Source organism: Sycon ciliatum, chromosome 2, assembly GCF_964019385.1.
Source record: "Sycon ciliatum chromosome 2, ocSycCili1.1, whole genome shotgun sequence".
NCBI classification, from domain to species: domain Eukaryota; kingdom Metazoa; phylum Porifera; class Calcarea; order Leucosolenida; family Sycettidae; genus Sycon; species Sycon ciliatum.
In genome coordinates this window covers 23,587,366-23,610,280 of record NC_088644.1, presented here as the reverse complement: position 1 = coordinate 23,610,280, position 22,915 = coordinate 23,587,366, and the positions used below count along the sequence as shown (strand labels likewise).

The window sequence follows — 22,915 nt, the reverse complement described above, 5'->3', positions numbered from 1 at the left end:
AAAGGCTACAGTCCATTCATAAAAAAATGGGTCCTGGCTCTGGCGAGCTCCCGTATTTGGCGATTTTTCGTGATTTCATCGTACACAGTGCAGTGCTGCGAACTTTGAAATTTGAAAAAGGGTCCAAAAAGGGTGCCTGAACTGGGGTTCGAACCGCAGAATGCACTGTTGCAGGCGGGGTCAAACGGCCTGGATTTTGATGGTTTTTCCCAATACAGTGCTTTTGGGGCAAAACCTGGCCGAAATCCTATTCTTGCTATGGCTTGCTTTTTGGACAAAAAAACTTCAGAAACATAATTGGAAGAGGATTCCAGATGGGATTGCAGAAAAAAATTCTAAAAAAACTCAACGTTTGACCCATTTATGGCCAAAAGCTAGAAGTTCATTTTTTTCTGAATGGACTGTAAGCCATACTCCAAAGCCAATGCATGGTAGTAGGCGGTACAGTGTAAGTCTGTTTCACCGACTCGCGTCCGTGTCCCGAGTCCCGACCCTAGCCCGAGTCTGGATTGTTTCCATGGTTTCGAAGTCCTGGCGTTTGCCAAGCAAGATCGATCATGCACACGGTCATGAAGCACGCTTCGACAGACAGTAGATCTACGAGGTTCGGTATCCGATACTATCGGCTGGTGCGTCGGCTAGGCCGTGTCGAACTACATGGGATTTTGTGTGGACTACAAAGTCTACAGACTGTCACAGTGTCAGTCAGGACTACCCGCAGTCAGTAGTTCTAAATCTACTCTGTCTTTTTTAGTCTGGGCTGCAGCCTAGTGCAGGAGAGTCAACACACATCATCGACATGTCGATGAGTAGATTCTACACCTTTTCTCAACGTTGGAAAAGAATGAGAGAACTCAAGTCAAGACGTTGCGCTAGCTACTGTTTTGTCGGATTCGGACAGTCTTTTGACCGGGCTAACAGTTTCTGTCAACTCCCTGCGAGCTTATAGAGGGGACGGATGGACGAATCTACATGTAGTTGGGCGTGTGCAGAAACGGAAAGTCATGATGCTGCTCTCTAGTCTAGGCTACAATAATTGTAGGTGATGTTTTCTAGTGTTGTCACTGAGTAAAACCTTGATCAAATCAGCTTTGACGAAGTGTGCTTCGCGGTGCTTGAAAATGGCGTCATTTGGGAAGCGGCAGAAGTCAAAGAGCTTCGCAGTCTCGCCAGCAGGCCACAGCCACAATGCGAAACCTCTGAACAGACGTGCAACCTCTACTTCGCTGGAGCTGACGCTGCAGGCGCAGGCGAGAATGCGCCCGAAGACGTCGACAAGTGTTCGTCTGGCCACGCGTAACGCCGACGCAGCGCTGCAATGTTGGGTTCTGCCTACTTCGGAGGGCGGTGCAGGTGGTACGGTGGCTAATCTTCTCGAGAGGGCGGCGAGTACGATTAGCCTGACTGGAGTGGCTGAGGAAGGTGCTGACGGTGACTTCTTGAGAAGAGGTAAGTAGCTGTAGCACTGATAACGCAAAACGTTCACTTTAATAGTCTTTGCAAGAACTAGTCTTTGTGGTCCAGTTTCACAACAGTAAAACACCCGCCACAGACACCCGCACACGCACGCACACACACACACGCACAGACACACACACACACACACACACACACACACACACACACACACGTACACACACACACGTACACACACACACAGAGAAGTCTCTGCATCCTGCATGCCGTGAGCACGGTGGCTTGGCAATGGCAACGGAAAAGGATAGCCCGGCCTTCACTGGCAATAATTTGCCATACAATCACAATACGTACTTCAGTCATTTACATTGGTCACTAGGACAAGGAGAGGCGAGTCGAGTCTCTCTCGGGCAGTATCGATCTCAGCATTTACCGGTGCTACGTGAACAAAGCCTTACCACCAAGTTGTACTAGTTGTAGCTATAGTAACAGCCTGGCATGTGTATTCTACGGGGGGGGGCATTCTTCCACTGCTAGGACCTCTTGTAAGGTAAATCGCCACTTGGGTCAATGCCCAACTCACAGGGCAGTCACAGTGCACACAATCTTATACTTGCCAAACCAACATTACAGGCATGTTTAGGGTGGGAGTGATCACTTTGATGGACACGAATGTCTTTTCTGCTGAACAAGCTGGGCTGAGTTGTCGTGACTACCCAGCAGCGCCATAGTAACTTCAGCATACAATCATAGTGCAGGATGAGAATGCATAACACTAACTCCGGTCCTGAACTCTTGAACTCGATGTGCATGTGTTCAATTAATTATTTACCCATCGATTATAATATGAAGTTGACGCGGGCGTGTGTTTACCACCATACCGTAAAAACCCGTGTATACGCCCACTCGAAATTACGCCCACCCTCCGTGTACACGCCCAGTCAGGGGAAGTCAACACTTTTGTTTCAAAATAGCGCCCGTGCCCATGTATACGCCCAGGTGTGCCGGAAACACCAGTACATGTACAGGTACTGATGCCCAATACTTACGGCTATCCCCATTCCAAGTATACGCCCGGTTCCAAAATAACGCCCGTGCCCTTGTATACGCCCAGGAAATCGAGGCTGCTATTCTATACACCCGGGGGCCTATACACAGGCTTTTACGGTATTTATCAATCGATTATAATAACTACATGTATTACTTTTTTGTGGGCAACAGTGCAGCAATGACTCCTCCTATACACATAGAAATCACACCCGAGCCCAGCCCAAAGACAGGGGCAGTCTTCTGACCAATGGCATGGCGTACCCGGCCCTGGGTAGCGTCACAAGCCTGACTTCGGTTGTGGAAGGTGGTTGCGCCTATACTGTACATCGTGTCTCATTACATTTAGAGCGAGGTGCGATAGCTGGAGAGAGTGCTCAATGCATACACCTGGGTGTAGCGCCGTATACGCTTGGAGAAAAGGTAAACTCTCATGCACAAAAGACCATCAGACAGCACATCGCGTTTCTTAATACTAGTGTATTGTGCATGTAGCTGACTGTGTGTGTGTGTGTGTGTGTGTGTGTGTGTGTGTGTGTGTGTGTGTGTGTGTGTGTGTGTTTGTGTGTGTGTGGTGGATACCAGGCGAAAATTAGTGGCAGTCAATTCATCAGCCTTGCAAGCTGTTGAATGGTGTAATCCCAGCACAAGTTGCTAAGTGCTATTCGCTATCATCGCTTCCGCGATGGGCATGTCCGAGTCCGAGTGTGTGTGAGCGCACGCGCATGTGCGTTTGTGACATGTTTGATATGCGCCTCTACACTCACTACCTGTCCCTCTATTGCTGCAGTTCTGAAGAGCGGTCAACTGACTGGTCTGCACAAGGCATGTGCACAAGGAAATATCAACGCAGTAGTCAGCATTGTGAAGGTTGGTGACTGACCAGAGCATAACTGCTACATGGTAACATACTCTATCACATATCCATCCTGGCTGGATCACTCCTAAGCATGCAGTGTTGACAGGTGATGCCATGACCAAGGACGAAGACTAGAGCACGGCAGCACGAACACTCATGTACATCCAGCATATCTATAAACAAGTTATTAACACACCACTGTTACTATTACACTGCGTGTACATGGAAGTTGCAACTTGCTAGTGAGATTTTATTCCAACTGAAACCCCTGGTCAAAATCTTACCGTACAGTTCCCCACTGAGCTTCTTGAAATATGATAGCAGTGCCTGTTTGTCTCTATCAGTGGATTCACTCACATCCCAATTGACAATACACGCTCTATTCACACGTGTAGATTGGCATTAGCCAGAAAATGGATGTGGGGACTGGGGGGGGGGGGGGGGGGGGGAGGGGGGGGGGGGGTACTAGCAGCTGGACAGCGCTGGACATTGTTCCTACTAAAAACCTTGCTAAAATCAACATAAATACAAATTCATTGGTTGAGGCATGTGCTTGCCTTTCATGTTGTGATGTCCAGATCGACAGCGAGCGTCAAGGGCAGCTTGGCTACGCCGGACTCAGCGAGCGCGACGTCTTTGGTCGAACGCCGCTGATGTACGCGGCCGTGGCGGACTCCAAGCCGTGCCTGGACATGCTGTTGACATGCGGTGCCAAGAGAGAAGTGGTAAGGCTAGTGTAGCATAATTTCTATTTTTTTTTCAAAAAGGAGGGGATGTAGCATCCTATATCTGGTTATCCTTTCACCCATCCACGGCATAGTCCTTTCCCCATCTGTCGCTATGTATAGACGGTAAGTTATATGACCTCGCACTACTCTGTACTACGCATGCTACCCTGCTCTGCTGGACATGGCCTCCCTGACTCTTCACTATATCTACACCCACATGTCTGTAAAATAGACCACTTCATTACTGTCAGTTCTGGACACAACACCCCTCACAGGCACAGGTGTAATTGTAGCTGCGCTACTCATCCACACGCCAGTAGTGCTATTCCTCATACTTCGAAGTAGACAAATACAGAATGACATTTGCCATCATCGGATTTACCGTAATGTCGCGTGCATAAGCCGGATTTGTGCATAAGCCTGTCTCGTGTAGAAGCATGAAATCTGCAACAGCTTTTCGCGTACAAGCCTGTCGCATGCATAAGCCGGGCCAGTACACGAGACGCGCCACGTGTCGCGTGCGTAAGCCGGGCTACTACGCAACACTGGTGAGCGCGCCTTTTACATGTTCATGTTTGCATGGTACCGTACACTTGCGAAAAAAAAGAAAAAAAATCCCGTTGGAAAATGTTGGTTTTGACGTCCAAAAGTCAGCAGTTTGCGCATACAAGCCTGGTCATTGGGTGGTGCTTGTCATATAAGCCTGTCTCGTGTATAAGCCTGTCTTGTGTACAAGCCTGACTCCATCACCGGCTTATAGGCATATAAGCCCCGGCTAATGCACGCGACATTACGGTAGTCTAATTTGCTTTCTTGAACTTCTGTGTGATTGCGTGAGTTCAAAAGGTACGCATGAAAGGACGGAAGTGCCATAATTTGCTTGAGAAGGACAACGTAGCCTAATATAGTGGCTGGAGCACCGCTGCTCAAAGCCAAAGACCCCTGCTTTCATTCCCAGTCGTGTTCGTTGATTTTTCTTGATTACTCGGCTAAAACCTAGAACCTGCATGTGTACATACATGTACGCGGAGTAGTTCACTTAGCCTGGCAGGATACCCACAGCATTAAAGCATGCCGGATAGCAGTACACTGCGGCATGGTGGCATGGGAGTAGTTTTGTTGTTGGTCCGCTATCAAAGTGTGCTGTTAGATTGAGTACTAGTACCTGCTAATCACGGTGCTGCGTTGCAGATGTATTGATATGAATTATGTACTGTGTGCGATCATTGTGTTCTGTTCAGCGTGACCCCAATGGCCACACTGCTGTGCACTATGCAGCATACTTTGGACAGCATCGTGCACTGAAGTTCTTGATAGAGGCCGCGTGTGACTGGGCACCACAGTAAGTATAAACAGCATACACACATATACACACACACACATGCACACACACACACACACACACACACACACACACACACACACACACACACACACACACACACACACACACACACACACACACACACACACACACACACACACATACATGTATGCCTGAAGGAATTGACACTTATTCGAGCCAGTTTGACACATGAACCAGTACAAAGCAGTTGATACGTACAAAACCTATTCTTGTATGAAACCCTGTATCGAACTCGCCTGTGTACCTATTGTGTGAATGTGCCAAAAAACATTTTGAGCGCTCCTCTACTGTTTAAACCGATGTAGTGTGAGACTCTTTCAGACAGCGGTCACTGTGACTCTGTATCACAAATCTCATCATTCATGACATGGCTGGTTCTTCCTTGCTGTGATCGCACAGCGACATCTATGGACGGCCACCGCTACACATCTCCATCAGCAGTGACAGCGTGAAGTGCTTACAGCTTTTACTCAAGCACTGCAGGTACATGAGATGTGCATAGCAGCAGCCAGTGTCTCTGATCTGCATTAAAAATATTTTAAACACACCGCTTTCCGTCAACCAACACTGTTTTTTGTTGTATATTAATAACATACTTGAAGTACTCGTTTCTGTGATCAGTTGTCAATGGTATGCCTGTAGTGTTCTGTTCGGACGGACTGTCCTCAATTTTCAGGAACAGCTTGAAAGGGTATGCTAAGAACCTCCACATTTTAAAATATCCTTCATAATACATACCACATACTGCACACGGCTGTGTGGAGTGAGGGGAGAGGGTGCAGCTCCTTCGAGATGCTGTATGTATCCTTGAAGTACATTTGACCAGGGTCTGAGCAAACCGATACGTTGAATGCACGATAAAATCATGCCTTCAAGTCTTTTTGCTAGAGACTCGAGTGCGCCCCAGATGAATGGAGAAAAGGGCTAACATTTAGTAACGTTAGCATGCCCATGCCCTGACATTATGTTGTGCCCTTTCGCATCTTGTTCAGTGTTGTTGGGGGTGACGTGGATCTGGTGGACAAGGAGTCAATGACGGCGTTGCACGTTGCAGCTCATTGTGGCAAGGCACAGCATCTATCCACTCTGCTCAAAGGTACGCTGGCCTCCGGCTATTAGTATGAAAATTCGACTTCTTTGGATTGGTGAATAGCAGATAGCTTCGGCGTGAATGAGAATGTCCGCACCATGACGTTATGCATTCAAAATTGGTCTAGGCAGTCAGTCCACTTTTGTTTGGAACTAGTGCCATGATGAATACTCCTGGCTCTCTAGAATACATGTACACAGTGGTCCCTCTATAGATATTGAATCCGGCACAATTTGTGACAAGGGAAATCTGCTGGATTAGGGAGGGTGCTGGATTAACAAATCTGATTTACTGCTGCAATGTGCATGAAGAGGACATTTTGGCTACTGAAAATCATGCTGGTTTATCGAGGGTGCTGGATTATAAAGTGCTGGATTAGAGAGGGACGACTGTACTACAGTAAAACCTGTCTAGGTGACCACTCGGGTAAGGCGACCACCTGTCCCAGACAACCACTTCAGCCAGGACCAAGAGATGCTTTTTCCAGTCAAATGGCAATGGATAAGGAGACCGCCTGGTTGCAGAGACCACACTTTGAAGGTCCCTTGAGCAGTCATCTTAGACAGGTTTCATTGTAACAGGTACCGGCATGTGCGTGTACCAGAGTGAATGTACCAGAGTGAGTGTACCAGAGTGAATGTACCAGAGTGAGTGTACCAGAGTGAATGTACCAGAGTGAGTGTACCAGAGTGAGTGTACCAGAGTGAATGTACCAGAGTGAGTGTACCAGAGTGAGTGTACCAGAGTGAGTGTACCAGAGTGAGTGTACCAGAGTGAATGTACCAGAGTGAATGTACCAGAGTGAATGTACCAGAGTGAGTGTACCAGAGTGAATGTACCAGAGTGAGTGTACCAGAGTGAGTGTACCAGAGTGAATGTACCAGAGTGAATGTACCAGAGTGAGTGTACCGGAGTGAGTGTACCAGAGTGAGTGTACCAGAGTGAATGTACCAGAGTGAGTGTACCAGAGTGAGTGTACCAGAGTGAGTGTACCAGAGTGAATGTACCAGAGTGAGTGTACCAGAGTGAGTGTACCAGAGTGTACCAGAGTGAATGTACCAGAGTGAATGTACCAGAGTGAGTGTGCTAGACACTAGACAATGATTCTGACTCTGGTCTGAAAGTGGTGATTCGTGGAAGGACTGTGAGGCATATAACTAGCATTGTGTACAATGGCATGCATTCTATGCTATCTTTGCTGTAGCTGGGGCAAGCCCAAAGGCAGTGGACATGGAAGGCAAAACAGCTATGCACTGGGCAGTGACCAACACCGATGCAACATGCATCACTACCTTGCATCAGGCCTATCCAGCCATCGTCAACATGAGGTATGCACTGCTACCTACAATGTACATGTGTCCCGAAATCAACACAACACCAAACAATGCCTATCGGTTTTTTGAAGGACAGCAGCTTAATTTTGCTCTCCAACGTCCGACCTCACCTCTAGCGAAATATCCCCACTTTCCGAGTGCTCTTTGTTTGCTCTGTGATGCTTGTGCTTTTGCTATTGTTGCCCTCAGATTTAAATGATTGCCATGGATATCTTCTCCTCCCGTTGTGCACGATTTTTGATACGTTTCCGCTTCTGGGTAACCGTCTAAAGTGCCATGTTTCTTTAGCGTTAAATGTGATCTGGAGTCGCAAAAGTAAATTTTGCTGCGTCAGTCTGACTTTCTAATGGTGTGCATTCACTACAGGGATATCTACAGTGAGACAGTTCTGCACGTCGCCTCCAAGCTGGGTTATGCACACATTGTGGACGCTGTGTGCTCAATGGAAAAGTAAGCGGCTGCCACATGTTTTACAGTACACATACTCGGAGGGAGTTGTGGCTGCTCGTGACAGTGCTCAATACACTAAGGTGCAGTATCTAGTATAGCCAGACATTGGCTCCTTTTCAGTTTTGCACCGTGTTGGTCTCCTTGTACAACTGCTTAGGCTGCCCCACTCGCGTAACCTCTATTGTGTGAGCTTTTCCGCGGCTCTCAGCCACACTGCACATTGTTGCGTTCCGAGAATGTGTCTGTTCCCACCTTCATGGCTTGTGGGTTTTGTTTTCACTGATTGCAGTTGCAACATGGATACGAAGTGCCGTGATGACCAGTCTGCACTGCACCTGGCCACTATTCACTGTCAGAACTCCTGCGTCAGCACTCTGTTACGACATGGTGCTCTGGATGCCTGTGTGGATTCCTTTGGGTAAGTATAGAATTCTGCATTTCAGACACTAGTGATAGGGACAACTATTTCCTGGTATGCCATTTGCTACAGGAAAAAAACTAAACTTGACGAGATTTACCTGGCACACAGATAACACGGATATTGTGTTTCATTTGGTATAAACAATGTTGTTCTCTGACATGCGCACATGGGCGTAATAGCTAGTACTTTTGTTATAGGTTACATGATTGGTATGGCATACCCCCATTGTCCTTGGAAGCAGCTATCAAGGCAATGATGACCTCCCATTATTCCGGGGGGGGGGCACTGTTATAAGGAGTGTTTTACGCACTCTTAACCCCGATGACCCTGTGCCACTTTTATATCTGCTTTTACTCCTCAGTGGTAGTGCTAAAGAATGAAACAGTAAAAAAATGTTCAATGGAAGCATTGTCTGGCACCATACACTGGGAATCGAACCAGGGAATTAAACAGGGGAATAGAACCAGGGAATTGAACCGGGGAATCGAACCAGGGAATCAAACCATGGACCATTAATTTGGCCAGCAATGCTCCATCACCTTGATTTTTGCAAACACTATTTGCAGGTTGAGCCCCTTGCACTACGCAATCATGTCAGGTAGCGTGGACGTTGTCCGTCTCTACGCTCAGCTAGAATCGCTGGCCAACTTGCCTGACTCTGATGGACGCCGGCCACTCCACTGGGCTGTAACGGAGGACAACGCTGAAATGCTGGCGGTAAGAAATGGGACGATGTGAACTGTGGAGCACTGGTGTTGCAGCTAAGATTCTGTCACTCAATAAAAAAATAATAATAATGACTTAGTGATTGTAAAAGGATGTGCCGAGTGTTCGTAGAGGTACTCTATAACCAGTACAAAGGGAAATGTTATTTCCATCGTACAGTAAAATCAAGAGTACATACCTCCCCCCCCCCCCCCCCCCCCCCCCAGAGTGTGCAACGCCTGATCCAGCTCTGCATAGGGTCTTGGTCGAGCGTAATCGGATCTTTGCGTCATAATACCGTACATATCTGAGGGGAGCCCGGGGAATCGTGGGTACTCTCGGATCAAAAACAACGGTGCCCTGCCTCGAGACCGGCCTTGCGCTGGTGTGGAGTGTACGCATGACATCAGAAGATCCGATTACGCTCGACCAAGACCCTATGCAGAGATGGATCAGGCGTTGCACACTCTGAGGGGTTATGTACTCTTGGTAAAACCTGTGGCTAACGACCACCCCTTGGGGCCAGAGAAAGCGGTCTTTAGTGGCAGGTGGTCCTTAGTCAGAGGTTTGCACCGCACAACTATATGAATGTGAGACAATCCGTGCCTGGCAAAGTGGTCTGTAGTACCAGGCTGGTCGCTATAGTCACGGTGGTCTGTAGTACCAGGCTGGTCGCTATAGTCACGGTGGTCTGTAGTACCAGGCTGGTCGCTATAGTCACGATGGTCTGTAGTACCAGGCTGGTCGCTATAGTCACGGTGGTCTGTAGTATCAGGCTGGTCGCTATAGTCACGGTGGTCTGTAGTACCAGGCTGGTCGCTATAGTCACGGTGGTCTGTAGTACCAGGCTGGTCGCTATAGTCACGGTGGTCTGTAGTACCAGGCTGGTCGCTATAGTCACGGTGGTCTGTAGTACCAGGCTGGTCGCTATAGTCACGGTGGTCTGTAGTACCAGGCTGGTCGCTATAGTCACGGTGGTCTGTAGTACCAGGCTGGTCGCTATAGTCACGGTGGTCTGTAGTACCAGGCTGGTCGCTATAGTCACGGTGGTCTGTAGTACCAGGCTGGTCGCTATAGTCACGGTGGTCTGTAGTACCAGGCTGGTCGCTATAGTCACGGTGGTCTGTAGTACCAGGCTGGTCGCTATAGTCACGGTGGTCTGTAGTACCAGGCTGGTCGCTATAGTCACGGTGGTCTGTAGTACCAGGCTGGTCGCTATAGTCACGGTGGTCTGTAGTACCAGGCTGGTCGCTATAGTCACGGTGGTCTGTAGTACCAGGCTGGTCGCTATAGTCACGGTGGTCTGTAGTACCAGGCTGGTCGCTATAGTCACGGTGGTCTGTAGTACCAGGCTGGTCGCTATAGTCACGGTGGTCTGTAGTACCAGGCTGGTCGCTATAGTCACGGTGGTCTGTAGTACCAGGCTGGTCGCTATAGTCACGGTGGTCTGTAGTACCAGGCTGGTCGCTATAGTCACGGTGGTCTGTAGTACCAGGCTGGTCGCTATAGTTACGGTGGTCGTTAGTTACAGGTTTTACTGTACTTTACACTCAATGTTCTATGCATTTACTTGCTGCATCAGCCTGACAAGGTGGAGTGTTGGATGTAATGATTATGCATGTGTTCTTGCCGTGTTGCTGCTCATGCTCTAACTCTGCTGATGTGCACGTGAACATATCATTTCACAACATTGCAGCTGCTGTTGGAACATCCGGACATGCAGGGCGATGTGAACATAGAGGACAAGAGGGGCATGACAGGTATGGAATACTAGTAGCCGAGATTGATCCCAGCAATGATTTCACATCAAACCTGCAGTGATTTGTAATGCACCATACTCGTCAGGTGATCGTGTACACTCATTGCTTTGATATCAGTGCCCGGCAACATTCAACAACAAAGCTGTACATGTACTAGCATGTCCTGACATGTACTCTGAGCATGTACTAGCATGTACTAGCATGCACTAGCATGTACTAGCATGTACTAGCATGCACTAGCATGTACTAGCATGTACTAGCATGTACTAGCATGTACTAGCATGTACTAGCATGTACTAGCATGTACTAGCATTTTATTTCACGGAGAAGGCGGAGAGCCCGAATGTGTCGGCCCTTGGAAAAATAAACCGTATATACTAGTGTAGCGTTGGCACGCTGGTGACTTCAAAGCGTATAGCGTTTAGTGTTTAGAGTATAGCATATCCCCGTACTGTATCCCCGTACATTAGCGTACGGAGTCTGCCTTTGTATCAAAGCTGCTGCTCACGATTCTTTTATAGCCAGTTAGTTAATTTAGTTGCCAATCAGTTAATTTCGTTGCCAGTACATTTCAATTGCCAGTTACAGTGTGTTCACTGAGACCCTTGTATTTTTGCCTCCGAGAGACTGCGGCCCGCTACACTAGCATGTACTAGCATGTACTAGCATGTACTAGCATGTACTAGCTGACACCAGACTGCTCTGCTGACTGCTACATGTAGTAACTAAGAAGCCTGTTATTTTATGCAGGAGGAATTCAATGTTGAGGATTGCTGCTGCTGGGCTATGTATGGTGGTTGATGTAAGGCCGCGGTCACACCAAGCGCGATTCAGCCATTCAGCGGAAAAAAGCGCTTTTTGACGTCATCGTCGCTACGGAAACGGCTGAATTTTCGGCTTCAGCCTTTTTCAGCAGTCAGCCGTTTTCAAAGCGCTGAATGGGAGCGCTGAATGGATTCAGCCACTTTCAGCCATTCTGGCGCAGTGGCGGGAAAAATAAACTCGTTCAAAGCGCATCTTGGCATGATCTTGCAGCTTGCATCGTGTTCTACCACCTTCCGCTTTCATTGTTGGTGAAACTTCTCTCCTTGCCTTTTTGTCGGTCATCATGGAATCCTGGACAGTAGCACTGGAGCGGCGACTACTGGAGCTTTGGTTTGAAACAAAAACCAAGTATGAGACCACTATGAAAAAAATACCAGAAAGAAAGCGTGGATCTTGGACGAACTGAAGAAGTGTGCTGGAGAAGGCGGACGGGAAAACAGGAGAAAATCATATTCAAAAATGAGCGGGAAGAAAAAAAACTCTAGCACACAAAAAAATCCAGCCGATTTCGTGCCGTGGTGTGACCAACCGCCCCATTCAGCACAAGCCACTTTCAGCGCAAGCGGGAAACGGCTTGTTTGGTGTGACCGCGGCCTAAAAGAGTGTTGCTGCTGGACTGGTTATGGTGGTTGGCATTGAGGAGTGTTGCTGCTGGACTGGCTATGGTGGCTGGCATTGAGGAGTGTTGCTGCTGGACTAGCTATGGTGGTTGGCATTGAGGAGTGTTGCTGCTGGACTGGCTATGGTGGTTGGCATTGAGGAGTGTTGCTGCTGGACTGGCTATGGTGGCTGGCATTGAGGAGTGTTGCTGCTGGACTGGCTATGGTGGTTGGCATTGAGGTGTGTTGCTGCTGGACTGGCTATGGTGGTTGGCATTGAGGAGTGTTGCTGCTGGACTGGCTATGGTGGTTGGCATTGAGGAGTGTTGCTGCTGGACTGGCTATGGTGGTTGGCATTGAGGAGTGTTGCTGCTGGACTGGCTATGGTGGTTGGCGTTGATGAGTGTTGCTGCTGGACTGGCTATGGTGGCTGGCATTGAGGAGTGTTGCTGCTGGACTAGCTATGGTGGTTGGCATTGAGGAGTGTTGCTGCTGGACTGGCTATGGTGGTTGGCATTGAGGAGTGTTGCTGCTGGACTGGCTATGGTGGCTGGCATTGAGGAGTGTTGCTGCTGGACTGGCTATGGTGGTTGGCATTGAGGTGTGTTGCTGCTGGACTGGCTATGGTGGTTGGCATTGAGGAGTGTTGCTGCTGGACTGGCTATGGTGGTTGGCATTGAGGAGTGTTGCTGCTGGACTGGTTATGGTGGTTGGCATTGAGGAGTGTTGCTGCTGGACTGGCTATGGTGGTTGGCATTGAGGAGTGTTGCTGCTGGACTGGCTATGGTGGTTGGCATTGATGAGTGTTGCTGCTGGACTGGCTATGGTGGTTGGCATTGAGGAGTGTTGCTGCTGGACTGGCTATGGTGGTTGGCATTGAGGAGTGTTGCTGCTGGACTGGCTATGGTGGTTGGCATTGAGGAGTGTTGCTGCTGGACTGGTTATGGTGGTTGGCATTGAGGAGTGTTGCTGCTGGACTGGCTATGGTGGTTGGCATTGAGGAGTGTTGCTGCTGGACTGGCTATGGTGGTTGGCATTGAGGAGTGTTGCTGCTGGACTGGCTATGGTTGTTGGCATTGAGGAGTGTTGCTGCTGGACTGGCTATGGTGGCTGGCATTGAGGAGTGTTGCTGCTGGACTGGTTATGGTGGTTGGCATTGAGGAGTGTTGCTGCTGGACTGGTTATGGTGATTGGCATTGAGGAGTGTTGCTGCTGGACTGGTCATGGTGGTTGGCATTGAGGAGTGTTGCTGTTGGACTGGTCATGGTGGTTGGCATTGAGGAGTGTTGCTGCTGGACTGGCTATGGTGGTTGGCATTGAGGAGTGTTGCTGCTGGACGGGCTATGGTGGTTGGCATTGAGGAGTGTTGCTGCTGGACTGGCTATGGTGGTTGGCATTGAGGAGTGTTGCTGCTGGACTGGCTATGGTGGTTGGCATTGAGGAGTGTTGCTGCTGGACTGGCTATGGTGGTTGGCATTGAGGAGTGTTGCTGCTGGACTGGCTATGGTGGTTGGCATTGAGGAGTGTTGCTGCTGGACTGGTTATGGTGGTTGGCATTGAGGAGTGTTGCTGCTGGACTGGTTATGGTGGTTGGCATTGAGGAGTGTTGCTGCTGGACTGGCTATGGTGGTTGGCATTGAGGAGTGTTGCTGCTGGACTGGCTATGGTGGTTGGCATTGAGGAGTGTTGCTGCTGGACTGGCTATGGTGGTTGGCATTGAGGAGTGTTGCTGCTGGACTGGTTATGGTGGTTGGCATTGAGGAGTGTTGCTGCTGGACTGGTTATGGTGGTTGGCATTGAGGAGTGTTGCTGCTGGACTGGCTATGGTGGTTGGCATTGAGGAGTGTTGCTGCTGGACTGGCTATGGTGGTTGGCATTGAGGAGTGTTGCTGCTGGACTGGCTATGGTGGTTGGCATTGAGGAGTGTTGCTGCTGGACTGGCTATGGTGGTTGGCATTGAGGAGTGTTGCTGCTGGACTGGTTATGGTGGTTGGCATTGAGGAGTGTTGCTGCTGGACTGGTTATGGTGGTTGGCATTGAGGAGTGTTGCTGCTGGACTGGCTATGGTGGTTGGCATTGAGGAGTGTTGCTGCTGGACTGGCTATGGTGGTTGGCGTTGAGGAGTGTTGCTGCTGGACTGGCTATAGTGGTTGGCATTGAGGAGTGTTGCTGCTGGACTGGCTATGGTGGTTGGCATTGAGGAGTGTTGCTGCTGGACTGGCTATGGTGGTTGGCATTGAGGAGTGTTGCTGCTGGACTGGTTATGGTGATTGGCATTGAGGAGTGTTGCTGCTGGACTGGTCATGGTGGTTGGCATTGAGGAGTGTTGCTGTTGGACTGGTCATGGTGGTTGGCATTGAGGAGTGTTGCTGCTGGACTGGCTATGGTGGTTGGCATTGAGGAGTGTTGCTGCTGGACGGGCTATGGTGGTTGGCATTGAGGAGTGTTGCTGCTGGACTGGCTATGGTGGTTGGCATTGAGGAGTGTTGCTGCTGGACTGGCTATGGTGGTTGGCATTGAGGAGTGTTGCTGCTGGACTGGCTATGGTGGTTGGCATTGAGGAGTGTTGCTGCTGGACTGGCTATGGTGGTTGGCATTGAGGAGTGTTGCTGCTGGACTGGTTATGGTGGTTGGCATTGAGGAGTGTTGCTGCTGGACTGGTTATGGTGGTTGGCATTGAGGAGTGTTGCTGCTGGACTGGCTATGGTGGTTGGCATTGAGGAGTGTTGCTGCTGGACTGGCTATGGTGGTTGGCATTGAGGAGTGTTGCTGCTGGACTGGCTATGGTGGTTGGCATTTAGAAGTGTTGCTACTGGACTTTGTGTAGCAGTGTCTGCAAGCATCGTGTGGACTTGTCTGGTCTAACCAAGCACTATTACTACTTGAAGTACAATTGTGAATGGATGGCGGATTGACTCCGGGATGAATATAACATCAATGGTAAAATGGTAATAGCGTGGCACATAAGGTATCCTAGTGAAGCATCGGCGAAGGTCCTACACGGGAAGTCTAAAACATAACAACCACGCACTCACAAGCAAGGAGAGTTCCAAGTTCTTTAACCTGACCGGTTTCTGTGACATGAGTCACTTCATCAGAGGAATAAGGATAAATGACAATGTGGAACTCAATATAACCAGCGAACTGGACAGACAGGCGTTGAGTACTGTCGAGTAATTAGCGCGAAAAAAAAAGCAATTAGCGATTTAGCGCGAAAGAAAGCGTGAACAAAACACGGGGTTGCTTGCGAGGCGAAAAAACAAACACGAGGTTGAGTGCAAGGCATGGCATGGAGGTAAAAAATACCTATACCCATCGTAGTGAAGCATCGGCGAAGGTCCTACACGGGAAGTCTAAAACATAACAACCACGCACTCACAAGCAAGGAGAGTTCCAAGTTCTTTAACCTGACCGGTTTCTGTGACATGAGTCACTTCATCAGAGGAATAAGGATAAATGACAATGTGGAACTCAATATAACCAGCGAACTGGACAGACAGGCGTTGAGCACTGTCGAGTAATTAGCGCGAAAAAAAAAGCAATTAGCGATTTAGCGCGAAAGAAAGCGTGAACAAAACACGGGGTTGCTTGCGAGGCGAAAAAACAAACACGAGGTTGAGTGCAAGGCATGGCATGGAGGTAAAAAATACCTATACCCATCGTAGTGAAGCATCGGCGAAGGTCCTACACGGGAAGTCTAAAACATAACAACCACGCACTCACAAGCAAGGAGAGTTCCAAGTTCTTTAACCTGACCGGTTTCTGTGACATGAGTCACTTCATCAGAGGAATGAGGATAAATGACAATGTGGAACTCAATATAACCAGCGAACTGGACAGACAGGCGTTGAGCACTGTCGAGTAATTAGCGCGAAAAAAAAAAAGCAATTAGCGATTTAGCGCGAAAGAAAGCGTGAACAAAACACGGGGTTGCTTGCGAGGCGAAAAAACAAACACGAGGTTGAGTGCAAGGCATGGCATGGAGGTAAAAAATACCTATACCCATCGTGAATGTGGTTTCCTAAAACATAAGTTAGCGCGAAAAGAATTTTGCAGGGTGCGTTGAAGGCTGAGGAGGCCAGGGTGATAGTCAGTAACAAAAACTGTGGGGCAAGAGGCAGAAGCTTGCACAGAGCTAGCTGGAGGTATGAGTTGACAGCTAGCTGGGGTATCACTGAACGCATCGTGGAGAAACCTAGGAGGGTAACCACGCTTGCGAAGCCTGGTCCAGAAAGCATCACGTATAGCGAGCAGGGAGGTAATCTCACTGTTTGTGTGGTTATAGCGCAGCAATTCAGCTTTAATAAAGGCTCTGAAACATGAGCGGGGGTGGTCGGACGTAAATGGGATGTACAAATAAGCGTTCCTGGGCTTTTGGAAAGTACTGAATGTGAATGTGGATTTATCATTAATAGAGATGATCAAATCAAGAAACTCAATACTTTTACTGGGGTCTGACCACGTAAGTCTGATGGCGTCAAGTTTTGCGCACATGTGCCGTTTGACGGCAGGCAGATTGCTCAGTCTTTTGATGATTAAGAGAAGATCATCAACGTATCGACCGAAGAACTTTATGGTGTTACGGAAGACTGAGAGTGATGTACGCTCATGGACGAAGAGGAAAATATTTGCAACATTAACCGCCATGGGTGTACCCATGGCCATGCCATTCTCTTGGTGATACACCAAACCATCATGCTCGAAAAAATTATTTCTTAGCACAAAAGAAGAAAGATCAATGAGCAAGTCTTTCATGGGGTGATTATTTTCGTCGAGGAACACGTGCAAGGCATTGGTCGTGTCTTTCCACGACATGCATGTGTAAAGACTTTCGACGTCTGCAGTCAAAAGGGAGCAGTCACTCAAGTCATCGTTCGACGGAGTGATCAAACTCTTTACAACATCGTTAGTAGAAGTAAACACAGTGTTTGCTGATTTCATGAGACTCTTTATATGGTAGTCGACATAGCGAGAGGCTGGGGTTGTGCAGTAGCCCTGACACGACACAATGGGCCTGCCTTTAACTCCACAGGGCCCAAGGGGTTTGTGGATTTTGGGAATGAGCCGAAACTTGGCTGGCTTGAAAGGGAAATTCGCTATGTCGACTACCATATAAAGAGTCCATGAAATCAGCAAACACTGTGTTTACTTCTACTAACGATGTTGTAAAGAGTTTGATCACTCCGTCGAACGATGACTTGAGTGACTGCTCCCTTTTGACTGCAGACGTCGAAAGTCTTTACACATGCATGTCGTGGAAAGACACGACCAATGCCTTGCACGTGTTCCTCGACGAAAATAATCACCCCATGAAAGACTTGCTCATTGATCTTTCTTCTTTTGTGCTAAGAAATAATTTTTTCGAGCATGATGGTTTGGTGTATCACCAAGAGAATGGCATGGCCATGGGTACACCCATGGCGGTTAATGTTGCAAATATTTTCCTCTTCGTCCATGAGCGTACATCACTCTCAGTCTTCCGTAACACCATAAAGTTCTTCGGTCGATACGTTGATGATCTTCTCTTAATCATCAAAAGACTGAGCAATCTGCCTGCCGTCAAACGGCACATGTACGCAAAACTTGACGCCATCAGCCTTACGTGGTCAGACCCCAGTAAAAGTATTGAGTTTCTTGATTTGATCATCTCTATTAATGATAAATCCACATTCACATTCAGTACTTTCCAAAAGCCCAGGAACGCTTATTTGTACATCCCATTTACGTCCGACCACCCCCGCTCATGTTTCAGAGCCTTTATTAAAGCTGAATTGCTGCGCTATAACCACACAAACAGTGAGATCACCTCCCTGCTCGCTATACGTGATGCTTTCTGGACCAGGCTTCGCAAGCGTGGTTACCCTCCTAGGTTTCTCCACGATGCGTTCAGTGATACCCCAGCTAGCTGTCAACTCATACCTCCAGCTAGCTCTGTGCAAGCTTCTGCCTCTTGCCCCACAGTTTTTGTTACTGACTATCACCCTGGCCTCCTCAGCCTTCAACGCACCCTGCAAAATTCTTTTCGCGCTAACTTATGTTTTAGGAAACCACATTCACGATGGGTATAGGTATTTTTTACCTCCATGCCATGCCTTGCACTCAACCTCGTGTTTGTTTTTTCGCCTCGCAAGCAACCCCGTGTTTTGTTCACGCTTTCTTTCGCGCTAAATCGCTAATTGCTTTTTTTTTTTTCGCGCTAATTACTCGACAGTGCTCAACGCCTGTCTGTCCAGTTCGCTGGTTATATTGAGTTCCACATTGTCATTTATCCTCATTCCTCTGATGAAGTGACTCATGTCACAGAAACCGGTCAGGTTAAAGAACTTGGAACTCTCCTTGCTTGTGAGTGCGTGGTTGTTATGTTTTAGACTTCCCGTGTAGGACCTTCCCCGATGCTTCACTAGGCCCCCTGTATGAATCCCTGCTGTTACCAGCATCCAACTGTCCCTATTTCCAACATGGTTTTTGCTTCACTGTTTCTGTATCTAGCTGCTCATCTTGCTGTCGAGAATGGCAGCACAGACTGCCTCTCAGAGCTGCTCAACGCCAACGCCACCGTGAATAAGAGGTCCTCCGAGGTGGAGTCACCGGTGTTTGTGGCATGCGAGACCGGCAAGGCGCAGTGCTTGGAGTTGGTAAGTCGCAGTACAGTACTGTACTGTGAGTGTCGGGAGCCGAAGAACGGCCAGCCTATACATGAGAACGGCCAGCCTATACATGAGAACGGCCAGCCTATACATGAGAACAGCCAGCCTATACATGAGAACGGCCAGCCTATACATGAGAACGGCCAGCCTATACATGAGAACAGCCAGCCTATACATGAGAACGGCCAGCCTATACATGAGAACAGCCAGCCTATACATGAGAACAGCCAGCCTATACATGAGAACGGCCAGCCTATACATGAGAACGGCCAGCCTATACATGAGAACAGCCAGCCTATACATGAGAACGGCCAGCCTATACATGAGAACGGCCAGCCTATACATGAGAACAGCCAGCCTATACATGAGAACGGCCAGCCTATACATGAGAACAGCCAGCCTATACATGAGAACGGCCAGCCTATACATGAGAACAGCCAGCCTATACATGAGAACGGCCAGCCTATACATGAGAACAGCCAGCCTATACATGAGAACGGCCAGCCTATACATGAGAACAGCCAGCCTATACATGAGAACGGCCAGCCTATACATGAGAACAGCCAGCCTATACATGAGAACAGCCAGCCTATACATGAGAACAGCCAGCCTATACATGAGAACAGCCAGCCTATACATGAGAACAGCCAGCCTATACATGAGAACAGCCAGCCTATACATGAGAACAGCCAGCCTATACATGAGAACAGCCAGCCTATACATGAGAACAGCCAGCCTATACATGAGAACAGCCAGCCTATACATGAGAACAGCCAGCCTATACATGAGAACAGCCAGCCTATACATGAGAACAGCCAGCCTATACATGAGAACGGCCAGCCTATACATGAGAACAGCCAGCCTATACATGAGAACAGCCAGCCTATACATGAGAACGGCCAGCCTATACATGAGAACAGCCAGCCTATACATGAGAACAGCCAGCCTATACATGAGAACGGCCAGCCTATACATGAGAACAGCCAGCCTATACATGAGAACAGCCAGCCTATACATGAGAACAGCCAGCCTATGCATGAGAACAGCCAGCCTATACATGAGAACGGCCAGCCTATACATGAGAACAGCCAGCCTATACATGAGAACAGCCAGCCTATACATGAGAACGGCCAGCCTATACATGAGAACAGCCAGCCTATACATGAGAACAGCCAGCCTATACATGAGAACAGCCAGCCTATACATGAGAACGGCCAGCCTATACATGAGAACAGCCAGCCTATACATGAGAACAGCCAGCCTATACATGAGAACGGCCAGCCTATACATGAGAACAGCCAGCCTATACATGAGAACGGCCAGCCTATACATGAGAACAGCCAGCCTATACATCGGGCCTAGAATTTCACCAAGCACAGCATACCAATGTATACACGGTGACTCAACTGTGCATAGACTGCAATACACGAAAAATAAGAACGGTCTAGGCTAGAAGGCCGACCCCCCCCCCCCCCCCCAGTTCTTCGGCGACCAACAGAACTGTAGTGCTGGAATATGTGGCGTAAGACGATACCTTCACATGAAGGCTTCTTTCTCAGAATATGGTACTCGTATACACCAAAAATGAGAATTTTGTTTTTGTATTGCCTGATGTTCTGAGTCACAGCGAATCTGGTCAAGCCTATTTTCTTCTCATCCCAGGCTCAGTACACTGTATAACCTTCAGAAAAGCGATGTCAAAACCGATCCAACAATAGAAAATACTAGAAGCCAAGAAACTGTTGCAGATTGCCACTTTCCCAGAACATGACAAGAGGAGGCTTATCTGCTGTAGCAGCACTGGGATGATGATCTGAGTCTGCTGTCTACATAATTATTTGAGTGATTTTTTTGTCATGACTATAGTTCACACTGATCGTTGCACTACGGTTCGGAAACGTGTATTGTCCTGCTCATCCTGCTCTTGTAGATCATGAGGTCTGGTTGCAACCCGAATCTGGGCAGTTTCGAGGGACTGCCGTGCCTGCACGCCATCATCCTCGGCCAGCACACAGCTTCACTAAAAGTGCTGCTCAGTTACAGTGCCGATGCCAACGTGTACGATGCCGAAGGAACCAGTGCACTCCAGGCCGCAGCATTCAGTGGCAACCAAGCGGCGGTGACTGAGCTGCTCCTGAACGGAGCGAGGCCTGATGACCAGGTAAAGAATTTTACTCATATGTCAGGAACGGGCTTGTGCTTCTCCATCCTGGTTTGATTTGGCCTGGTGTGCAATGTATACCAACAGTGTATATGACTATATGCAGTGTAAAGTATTAAGGGTAAATCCGTTATGACTGTATTTTGCCGTAACAATCATCTACCCTGAAGATTTTTACTGTAGTACCCTGTGGAAATGCTGACATCGGGCGCTTGGCTCTTTCTGTCTGCACCAATACAGGGCTCCTCTGGGTTAACTCCGCTGCATCTTGCATCTGGTAGCGGTCACGATGAAGTCGTGGAGGCGCTGCTTCAGCGAGGTGCTGCCGTCAATGTCAGATCGTTTGCGGAAGAAGAGTAAGTGAAATTCAAATCGACAAGAATAGGAAACGCATGTTATAAACTGACAAATCGATGTGTTTCTAATTGGGGATGAATCAGGATCACTCTTCCATTGTTCTCAGCATGTCTCTCGGGGCCATCACAGGGCAGTGGGGAGTGGCATGACCAGGGGTGCAGGGTGTCCCCGAAAAAAAATCAGATATTTCGGCTAACAGGGCAGGCACATTTTAGCGTTCTTCTATGGCTTTTGGATGAACTGGGCGGGCCATCCTGGACAAAAAGCGGTACGATCTTTTACTGGCCCGTACCGTGTGTGACGCCGCTGTATCTGTTGTTTTCCGACTGGTTCTGCAGCATCACAGCACTGGACGCAGCCAAGCAGAATGGCCATGACGGATGTGCAGCCATATTGCAACAGTGCGGTGGCATGACGATGGAGGAGATCCAGAGCAAGGCAGCGACGATAATTCAAGCCGTCTCCCGGGGCTACCTGTAAGCACTGCCGTACAGTCACTGGTAGATCTGTTTTGACTTTGATTGTGCACATCATAAGGGTGACTTGAATAGGGGAACAACCATAGTGGCTTGAATAGGGGAACAACCATAGTGGAGAGAATGGCACATCCTGTAGTAAAGGACAACACAAATGAGAAGGGGCAGTGCAATGAAGTGTGGTTGCTACATGTGTGATGCCACTGTGTCAACGTATCCTGTATCCTGCTCTGGGTGTGCTACATAATGTAATGCAGGGCCAGACAAGTGAGCCGGCAGCTCAATGAAACGTCGTAATTACATACGTGACATTACTGTGTCAATGTATTCGGTTTTGTTCTCTGTGTAGTGCATACCGTAAAGTCGCGGATAAAAGCCGGGCTTATAAGCACATAAGCCGCTTTCTGCATCAGGCTTCAATGCAAACCAGGCTTGTATGCAAACCATGCTTATATGCACCACTGATATTTTTGCCAGGCTTGTATGCACATCGGCCGATCCGGGCTTGCATAGAAGCCAGGCTTCTACGCGCGACATGCGTAGATTTACCACTGACTACCGGTATGGCGGCAGTTTTACTATGCACTGTACATAGCGCATGCACTCTTGACCTACTCGATCCGCGCTTGCATAGAAACCAGGCTTCTACGCGCGACAGGCTTATATGCTTTGAC

The 22,915-nt window shown here is 48.6% G+C and overlaps 1 protein-coding gene across 2 annotated transcripts in view; it reads left to right on the top strand.

Moving 5' to 3' along the window:
- Window positions 1–789: 789 nt before the first annotated feature.
- The window catches only part of LOC135809289 (inversin-like), a 26,751-nt gene continuing 4,625 nt past the window's right edge, over window positions 790–22,915 (top strand). Inside the window, exons 1-15 of one of the 2 annotated variants that reach the window (XM_065322613.1) lie at window positions 790–1,449; window positions 3,254–3,333; window positions 3,901–4,047; window positions 5,292–5,392; window positions 5,816–5,899; window positions 6,409–6,512; window positions 7,711–7,834; window positions 8,207–8,290; window positions 8,580–8,708; window positions 9,278–9,428; window positions 11,113–11,176; window positions 19,090–19,235; window positions 21,178–21,408; window positions 21,649–21,764; window positions 22,104–22,241. In XM_065322613.1, the coding sequence (XP_065178685.1) occupies window positions 1,122–1,449; window positions 3,254–3,333; window positions 3,901–4,047; window positions 5,292–5,392; window positions 5,816–5,899; window positions 6,409–6,512; window positions 7,711–7,834; window positions 8,207–8,290; window positions 8,580–8,708; window positions 9,278–9,428; window positions 11,113–11,176; window positions 19,090–19,235; window positions 21,178–21,408; window positions 21,649–21,764; window positions 22,104–22,241 (2,027 nt within the window). In that variant the 5' untranslated portion in view covers window positions 790–1,121. The remainder of the gene's footprint in view (window positions 1,450–3,253; window positions 3,334–3,900; window positions 4,048–5,291; window positions 5,393–5,815; window positions 5,900–6,408; window positions 6,513–7,710; window positions 7,835–8,206; window positions 8,291–8,579; window positions 8,709–9,277; window positions 9,429–11,112; window positions 11,177–19,089; window positions 19,236–21,177; window positions 21,409–21,648; window positions 21,765–22,103; window positions 22,242–22,915) is intronic. The other variant, XM_065322612.1, reaches the window with a different exon arrangement.